The sequence below is a fragment of the Vespa velutina genome, chromosome 17 (assembly GCF_912470025.1).
Source record: "Vespa velutina chromosome 17, iVesVel2.1, whole genome shotgun sequence".
NCBI lineage: Eukaryota > Metazoa > Arthropoda > Insecta > Hymenoptera > Vespidae > Vespa > Vespa velutina.
In genome coordinates this window covers 2,089,177-2,098,531 of record NC_062204.1, presented here as the reverse complement: position 1 = coordinate 2,098,531, position 9,355 = coordinate 2,089,177, and the positions used below count along the sequence as shown (strand labels likewise).

The 9,355-nt window shown below is 34.8% G+C and overlaps 1 protein-coding gene across 4 annotated transcripts in view; it reads right to left on the bottom strand.

Annotated features, from left to right (window-relative positions):
• Positions 1 to 1,120: 1,120 nt before the first annotated feature.
• Positions 1,121 to 9,355, bottom strand: part of LOC124955041 (mucin-22-like) — a 60,022-nt gene continuing 51,787 nt past the window's right edge. For 3 of the 4 annotated variants that reach the window (XM_047508871.1, XM_047508870.1, XM_047508873.1), the window contains 10 exons: positions 7,023 to 8,213; positions 5,986 to 6,102; positions 5,729 to 5,809; positions 5,451 to 5,642; positions 4,684 to 5,352; positions 4,502 to 4,570; positions 2,908 to 3,721; positions 2,574 to 2,797; positions 2,067 to 2,423; positions 1,121 to 1,388 (listed from right to left, as the gene is read on the bottom strand). In XM_047508871.1, the coding sequence (XP_047364827.1) occupies positions 1,320 to 1,388; positions 2,067 to 2,423; positions 2,574 to 2,797; positions 2,908 to 3,721; positions 4,502 to 4,570; positions 4,684 to 5,352; positions 5,451 to 5,642; positions 5,729 to 5,809; positions 5,986 to 6,102; positions 7,023 to 8,213 (3,783 nt within the window). In that variant the 3' untranslated portion in view covers positions 1,121 to 1,319. The remainder of the gene's footprint in view (positions 1,389 to 2,066; positions 2,424 to 2,573; positions 2,798 to 2,907; positions 3,722 to 4,501; positions 4,571 to 4,683; positions 5,353 to 5,450; positions 5,643 to 5,728; positions 5,810 to 5,985; positions 6,103 to 7,022; positions 8,214 to 9,355) is intronic. The other variant, XM_047508874.1, reaches the window with a different exon arrangement.

Here is a 9,355-nt window from a genome sequence, read left to right as displayed (position 1 = left end):
TTTTCTTTCTCTTTTTATTTACCTATATATCTCACTCTCTTTTTCTTACTCTTTAATGTATCTTAAATTACCACCATCTCTCTTCCTCTCTCTTTATCTTTCTCTATCTCTTTCTCTCTCTATTTATCTATCTATCTCTATCTCTCTCAGCAAGCATGAACCATGTACATAGTCGCCTTTAATTCGACCTTCGTGTGTGGCCCTCAGCTTCGAGCTAAGTACAAAGCTCGCGTCGCGAATCGTCTCGTCTTTCTTCATCCATCTCTCTCTCTCTCTCTCTCTCTCTCTCTCTCTCTCTCTCTCTCTCTCTCTCTCTCTCTCTCTCTCTCTCTCTCTCTCGTGACAAGATGCGACCTTTGCGATTAATTACGTTAATTACGACGAACGTTACAAATGTCTCAAACAGTACATGCACGACCATACTCTATTCTCTTATAGATAAAGTAAAAGCCAAAAGAGAGTGATGAAAAAAGGGCCTAAAGAGAAATGATGGGCCTTACCCTAGAAACATTTGCAAAGCGTCGTTTTGCCTTTTTTTCTATCTTATCCGATTATTATTATTATTATTATTATTATTATTATTATTATTATTATTATATTGTTGTTATTATTATTATTATTATTATTATTATTATTATTATTATTAATATTATTATTATTATTATTATTATTATTATTATTATTATTATTATTATACTATTATATTATTATCATCATAATTTTTTTTCTTTTTCTATTCTTTCTTTCTTACTATATCTCTCTCTCTCTCTCTCTCTCTCTCTCTATCTCTCTCTCTCTCCCTCTCTGTCTTTTTTTTTCTTACGATTGTCATTTTATTCGAAGGGAAAAGCAAAAAAAAAAGAAGAAAAATTGAAGGAAATAAAAACGAAAGCAAAGAAGGAAAAAGAGGAAAGAAAAATTGTAAAAAAAAGAAGAAAATAAATAAAAAAAAAAAGAGAGAGAGAGAGAAGTCAAAAGAGGACTCGAAAAATCGGCTCCCTTTTTCTCTTTCTCTCTTTTTTTTTCCTTAATAAAAAAGAAAAGAAAGAAAGAAAGAAGAAGTACGAAAAGTTACTAGACGACTAAAAAAAGGAGACGACGATTAACTTTGCCAATAATATAAGTTAAGTAAATAAAATATAAATATTTTATCGTCCATAATCGTAGAACTCTCGTCGAACAAATTTCTCGCGAGTTATAATCGAAAGAATCTAAAAACATTGATCTATCATTCGATTGTAGATCACTCGTTATAGATCTAAATTCGAATATTGTTTTCGATCGATGATTATCTAGGGAATTTTTCTTTCGCTTTAATTCTATCCAACGACCTCCGAAACGATTCTTGTGCCATTTCTTACGAACGACTGCAACTGTTGTGCTGCACCCTAAAAAGAAAAAAAATATAATAATAATAATAGTAATAAATAATTAATAATAAAATAATTATTGTTATTTATAATATTAATACACACACACACACACACACACATATATATGTATATTTGTAAATAAATTTTATTTGACAAAGTTTGAAGATTTTATTAATAAATAATATTAAAAAAAAAAAAAAAAAAATTCCTCTAATAAACATTGATTATATTTAAAATCAATCCTGTAATATTAATATTTATATTTAAAATAAAAAGATAACGTCAATGATTACATTGAAAAATTAATTCGAAAGAAAATAAATATATTCGAAAAAAAAAGAAAAAAAAAAAAAAAAAAAAAAAAAAAAAAAAAAAATATAGAAAAACAAAAATTAATCACAACGAAATCATTTATATCAGTTTTGAAAATTCTTTCGAAACGAGTCAAAGGTGTCCATTGAGTGATTCTAAACGATCAACCTATCCCTAATGATTTTCATTCAATCGTAAAACTACGCGTTTTAGATCGTAAACTCGAGAAAGTCTATTAATAACGTGCTTAGAATGTCGTACATAAGGAAGTAATTTGTTTTCAATAATAGTTTGAGAAATTTCGACATAGCGCAAAGAAAAACTTCTTTTCTCCTCCATCGAAGGAAAATAAATAAATTATTATAATTAAATGATTTTTACCGTTATGGCAGCACCAAGGAACTGACTGAACGCTCTGGTAGCACCAAGGGCAACGTTAACAACTTGATTTCTAACACCTTCCCCCCCGTTAGCTGATCCGCCATTAGTATTTTGTAATTCCTGAACTGAATTGCCAAAATTGGAGAATCCACTGAATAATGGCGGCGGATAAGTCGAGCTAGGTGACCATGTTGTTTGTACTATCCTTGACCTTGAAGTCGTTGGTCTTCTCGTCGTCGTCGTCGTCGTCGTTGTCGTCGTACTAGTTGGCCTTGAAGTAATACTCGTTGATGTGGAATAAGGTCTAGATGTACTCGTCGTTGTCGGTGGAAGTGATACGAGATTGTTATTTAAGCTCTGAATAAATAAAAAAAGTAAACAAATAAAAAAATATTTGTTCTCTTTAACGAATAAAAATAAAAAGAAGAAGAAGAGGATTCGTAACTTTTTTCTAAAGTAAAAAAATAAAAAAGAAAAACCGGACAACAACTAATTCATTTTACTTACGGCCAATTGTAATTGTTGTCGAATATTTGTAGCTGGGGTCGACGGTTCAATGCCCTGGGCCTTCAATAGGGCCGCCAGGAGAGCCGCGTTACTGATTTCAGGATTGGACGTACTTTTGACCATTGGAAGTTTAGCTTGACCGAATAGAATCGCTCTAAGGAAAGCTTCGTCGTCTTGAATTGACGTTGGTATCGGCGTTGTTACTGGTTTCTGATTCTTCGTATCTGTCAAAGGAAAAAAAAAAAAAAAGAAAAAAAACAATGGATAAAAAAGAAAGAAAGAAAGCAAATAAAAATTAATTCGAATTCGAATTAATCAATTTAATAAATCTTACCGGATTGTTGAATAGCGTTGAACAGAGCTGATAAGAATTTAGCATCGTCCTCGGGCGAATAAGTTGAGGAACTAACGACATTAGACAATCTAGGATTAGGATTGTTCAATAATGGACGTGTCGTCGTCGTCGTTGTCGTTGTTTTAATGATTGGTTTCATTGCTGTAGTTTCTTTCACATTGTTAACTACAGTATCAGAAAAGTTGACAACTTTAGGTGATACATATGATTGGGTCACTGAAATAGGCCTTTGAGTGATCTCAACGATTCGACTTGGCGTTGTTTTTATTGTCGATTTAATTGTAGTTTTAGCCAATGGTTTAGCCGTGGTAGAAGGACCAAAAATATTTCCACCAAATAGAGCTTGCAATAAGCTTGCACCAAGACCTTGAACTGGGGCTGGAGTTGTGCTCTTAGGTTTCGTATTTACGGACTTTGCCGTAACAACGACAATAGGCGCTGTAGTTGTGGTACTGGACACAGAAGCACTGTGAGTTTGAGCACTGGCCGATAGATCAGAGATTTTAACAGGAACTTTTCGATTAATTCCGGATTCCGTCGTTGTAAATGATCTTGAGGTTGACGTAGAAGGTTTCGTTGAAGGTTTCACCGTGGTGGATGGTAACAAGTCGATGATTATCGGTGCCGATGATGATGATGATAATGGTAATGATGATGATAATGATGATGATGATGATGATGATAACGACGATGATGACGAGGACAGTTGTACGGTATTTGGGGATACATTGGACAATTGAATAGCTTTTGGTGAACGAGTAGGTCCGACATTACCCAGGGCAAGAGATAGGATCTGTAGAAAAAAAAAAAAAAAGAAAGAAAAGAAAAAAAAAATTATATACGTTGATAATTATACGTGTCATAAGTGTTTTATGATCTACATATATATATATATATATATATATATATATATATATATATATATATATATATATATATATATATATATATGTGTGTATATGTATATCTTTCCTTTTTAAGGATATCACGCTGTTAAGTTGAAAAACAAAGTATATTTTGCATATATTACGATGATTCAGAGTTATTATTTCTTATTTTAGTTTTTGAAAAACACGAGAAAGGAGTTACATTGAATCGGAAATATCTACTTTATAGAATATCCACTGGAAATAAATACTTGGATTATTTCAAGTTGGTGTTAGTAAGAACGATATAAGGATTGTGCAAATGGTGAAAGGAGAGTTCTTGCATTATAAGTTTCTCGCTTCTCGAGCTGCACCGCTCGATTAGCTGGACGATAATTACCATCCACTTTGCGCACTCCACAGCTTTATTAGTTAATGATGACTTAGGAAATATATATATATATATATATATATATATATATATATATACATATACCTATACCTTGTGTTTTTGCTCTTACATACGTAATCGTTCTGTGTTAGCCTTTCCAAACAGAATCCATTTAAACATTTCCTCTCTTTCTCTCTCTCTCTCTCTCTCTCTTTCTTTATTTCCTTCTTTCTTTGTTGTTTATCGTTTTTATGATATTTAAATTTAGATAAATTATCTGAAATATTATATAATTTTTTATCGTTAGATGTTATACCTTATTGGCTAAAATCTTTTCCACTTCGTTCAGAGTTTTTTGCGTAGTTGGTGCATCGTTAGGCTGTAACTAAAAAGATATTGCATTTATCTATCTGTCTATTCTTTTATTATTATTATTATTATTATTAAAATGAAGGAAGAAAGATTTTGAATGAAATAAAAAAGATTTAATTTACTTACAAGGGAGTTCAAAAATGCAAGATCGTCGAATGTTGTACCAAAAGCATTTTGTGTTCGCATATTTATTGGGATATCATTGGACATTCCAAATGGTGTCGTTCCCATTTCAGGAATGACACTATTTGTTATTAAAGCCTCCGTTGTGGTAATTGTTGTTGGAGCTGGCGTAGTTGTAGCGATTGTTGTCGTTGGAACTGGAGTAGTTGTAATTGTTGTTGTTGTTGTTGGAGCTGGCGTAGTTGTAGTAGTAGGAGTAGTTGTTGTTGTTGGAGCTGGTGTAGTAGTAGTAGTTGTTGTTGTTGGAGCTGGTGTAGTAGTAGTAGTAGTAGTTGTTGTTGTTGGAGCTGGTGTAGTACTAGTAGTAGTTGTTGTTGTTGGAGCTGGTGTGGTAGTAGTAGTAGTAGTAGTAGTAGTAGAAGTAGTAGTAGTAGTTGTTGTTGGAGCTGGTGTGGTGGTAGTAATAGTAGTAATAGTTGTTGTTGTTGGAGCTGGCGTATTTGTAGTGATAGCATTTGCTGTTGATACTGGAGTTGTTGCAGTGGTAATTGTCGATGTAGGCATTGCAGCGGTGATAGAAGAAGACACGATACCAGAAGCCGGTGTAAAAACTTCTACGAAAGGACTTACAGGACGTGCATCGAACATTGAATTACCATCGTTGGAGTCGTCCTGATAAAATAAAAAAAAAAAAAAAAAAGAAAAGAAAAAGAAACATTAAGACACTGAACTCGTCAGTTATCATAAAGCTACTTTCAAGTTTTCTATACCAAAGTATTCGATGCAATCGACGCGGTTATTACTGGGGAATTAGTTGTAATTCCAAATATCTGATCCAAAGGATCTCTCCATGGAAATCCTGGAGGTGCTGTTATCTGGCCATTATTAGATTGACCGTTCAATAAATTGTCAAAGGATTGTACCATTCCTGAATTCGATGCTGGTCCTACGTTTGCTGCACTCTATTTTGAGATTGAAAAATTTTATTATTCTAATGTAATATTTTTTTAATTGACATTTAACCAACATCATCATCCCTTTTACTTACTGCAACTGAATTTATGTTGACACTGACAACACGTGGATCGGTGTTAGGTGAACCATTAGTCCAATAATTAACAAATCTATCCTGTTAATTATAAGAATATATAAAAAAAAAAAAAAAAAAAAAAAAAAATTCGATGAAACACGAATGAAACAAATCCTATCATATTTTAATTGACTTTCCTGTTTACTTTTCCTTTTTTTTTTTTTCTTTCTTTCTTTGCGTTTACCTGTCCAATATAAATTGAATTTTGTGGTTACCTGTCCAATATAAACTGAATTACGTTGACCTCCAGATTCCCTAGACCTACTAGCTTCATCCCTTTGTCGATCTTGAACGATACGACCGCCCCCGCTAATACCATTTATTCGAGATCCCTAAAAAAATGAAGAAAGCTAATAAGTTTTTGATAAAGATATATCAACAGAGGCAAAAGTATTCATCGTATCATGTCAAGCATAGCTATTAGAAATATCGAAATATGAACTCTATGTGATTAGGTGAATAAAGTGTGTGCCGTGAGGGTGCAAAAAATATTTACAGAAGTGCCGGAAAAAAGAAAAGAAAAAAAGAAATAAATAAATAAATAAGTGAATAAATAAATAAATAAATAAATAAATAAATAAAGATAAAAGAAATCCCCTCCCCCCACCCTTCCTGCCCGCCATGCCCCTCCCGCAAAAAAAAAAATCTAATATGTACAAGTTTCTATATAACTCGACATCATGTTTCGATACCTTTGCCTGTTGAAAATAGAACGTCAATTAAATATCATATTCACGATGGAAGAGGCTCATGGTGTTCTATGGGAAAAATTGAATATATTTTTAAAAATATCAAATCCGATTGCTCGAAATCTTATTATATACAGAAAGAAAATAAGAGAAGAATGAAGATTAAAAATTATCAACGGCATGCTTTCACAGTGTCATTTTGATCATCAAAACTTTTGACAAATGATAGTGAAATTAATCATCATGACACTGGGAAACTATTAATTAGTCCAGCCGCGAAATTATGTCGAAATTAAATATAAGCGTTAGTATATTACTTATGGACACTGCTGTTCGATCATCCGATATATTTTTATATTGATTCGTTTCACAAAAGAAAAGAAAAGAAAAGAAAAAAACAAAACAAAAACGAAAGAAAGAAAATTTCTATAGAAAAACAACAGCAGCATCGCATTACGTATAGGATGGAAAAGATATGAAAGATATGTTGATCCCGAGCAAAATTATTAACGATCGTTGATAGATTTATGATGAACGAATTTTAATATGTGGGATAGAGATACCATTGTATTTGTGGTCGCGACGCTACCAGGGGTACCAAGTGGGCCCAAGAAATCGGCTCCACCTCCGTTTGATCCGCCGATCGCGTTACCAGTAAGTCCCAAATCAACGGTGCCAAAGTTTTGACCATTTGTCATCGGGTTGCCGACGGGTCTACGATTATTATAATAGTTCGGGGCTTGATATTGATTAAAAGTGCCTTGGTTAGCCTGGTTATAAAAGAACACGGGTGGTGGTGGCCTGTTAGTGGTAGTTGTAGTGCTAAGAGAAAAGACAACCTCAACCGGATTGCTTGGTGGATCTGGTATGATCGTGCCATTTGGGAACTTCCGGACCAATCTTCCATCAGGGTAGATACCAAATATTACGTATGGGCTGTCAACGTTTCTAGCATCGATGAGATTATCCTCTGGACGTTTCCTGACGATCGTTTTATTAGGATATATCCCGTATACATGATAATCCCTTAAAGGTACTCTCGTTGACGAGCTAGGACTAAATCTAGGCGCTGGAGTTAATCTGCTACCACCGAATCGACCCAGATACGGTGTTGTGAAAGTTGTTTGAGTTGTAACAGGAGTTACGGATGAAAATGCAGGCATGCTCGGAATAGTCTGAGACATGGTCGTCATTGGCGCTGCAGTCGTAGTCGTAATCGTTGAACTCGATCCTGTGCTCGATGTTGTTTCTGTCGTTGAATCCGTCATCATCGTTTCAATATTCGTATCCATTCTTGATATTGAATTGGACGTTTCCGAGGACGGTGTAGTGGATGTTGGAATGCTCGTAGTACTCATTGATGCTTCAGTTGATATCAGATTATCATTTATATCAATGTTATCTTCAATAGATTGCGTGGTAGTAGACATCGTAGTCTCAATTGCAGTTGTAGTAGTATCAGGTGGACGATTGGTAGTTGATGATGATGCCGGTGTCGTCATGGTCGTCATCGTTTGCGTCGCCGTATTCGTCGTGCTCGTCATCGTCGTCGTTGTCGTTATTAACGTCGTCGTATCAATGGAAGTTGATGTGCCAGATGGAGAGGATTCAGTGATCAAGGAATTGGAAGAGTCTGACGTTGTTGTGGTTGGTGACTCTGTGATGATGTTAGGAATGATGGTGGTTTCGTTCGTTTGATCGAATTGCATTGTTCCTGTGGCTGCCGTCCCTTGGGCAGTTGTTGGCGTAGTATCCTGCAAACGGTCAATATCAGTTGGAATGGTGTTCGTGAAGTCAATGGGCGATGATGGGGGGTCTGTGAGCATTATCGTTGTGGTTGTTTCGATTGCCTGGTTAGTGGTGATAGTCCCAGTAATATTCGTTAAATCCAATAATTCTGTATCGTTTGTTAGTAAGGGTGAGTTAGTAGTTACCTCTGCATCGTTAACAATCAATTCCGTCGAGGTCATTTCAATTGTTTGGTTAGTTCTGTTGATATCGATCGATTGATCAAGAGCCGGTTCTGTTATGGTTTCGGTAATAATTATTTCAGGGGTTTGGCTCGTTGTGATATCATCATTATTAGCTACCAATTCCGTTGTAGCTGCGGGCTCTGTTACTGTAACGGTTGACATGGGCTCGGTTGAAACGAGATTAGTACTACTGCTATCGTTTGTTACAGTCGACTGGGTCAAAAGTTCGAAGTTTTCAGACGATAATGTTGTTTCTGTTGGGTTAACAGACGTTTGACTGTCAATATCTAAAGGAGTCGTTATCGACGATTGATCATCGTTTATCACAGTGGTTGTTGTCAATGATTCTGTTACCATACTTGGGGTGGATGAAATCGATATATCTATACTTTCTATAGGGGTAGTTATCTGGGTCTGGGCCGTAGTCGATTGAAAATCATAACTGAGGGTCGTCAATTCAATATCAGCAGTAGAAACTGTCGTCGTTTCTGTGTCCTGCGTAATACTTGTAGAACTCTCAGTTATATTTTCAAAATCTTCATTCGCGATAGTTCCTATTTCATTCTCGATAGATTCAGTGGCAGTAGTAGTCTCTAAATTTTCTAACATCGTTCCTAATTCAAAACTTGTCGTATCATTTGTCTGAACGAATTCCATTTCGTTTTGTGTTACGTTAAGGGCTAAACTATCATCCAGAATTTCAGTATTAGTAATCGTTGTTGGGCTTATGGGAGTTGATTCTATCTCATTTTCAGATAGGTTCACCGTTAAAGTAGTTTCCTCTTCAGATTTTGAACTGATCGGTGTTGTCTCTACCTGTTCTGATGGAACTTCGGTAGAAAACTCTTGTACGTTTTTCGTAGTACTATCAATAAGGAAACTTTCATCAGTATTATTCGTTGTTGTATTAGAATCAGTAGTGG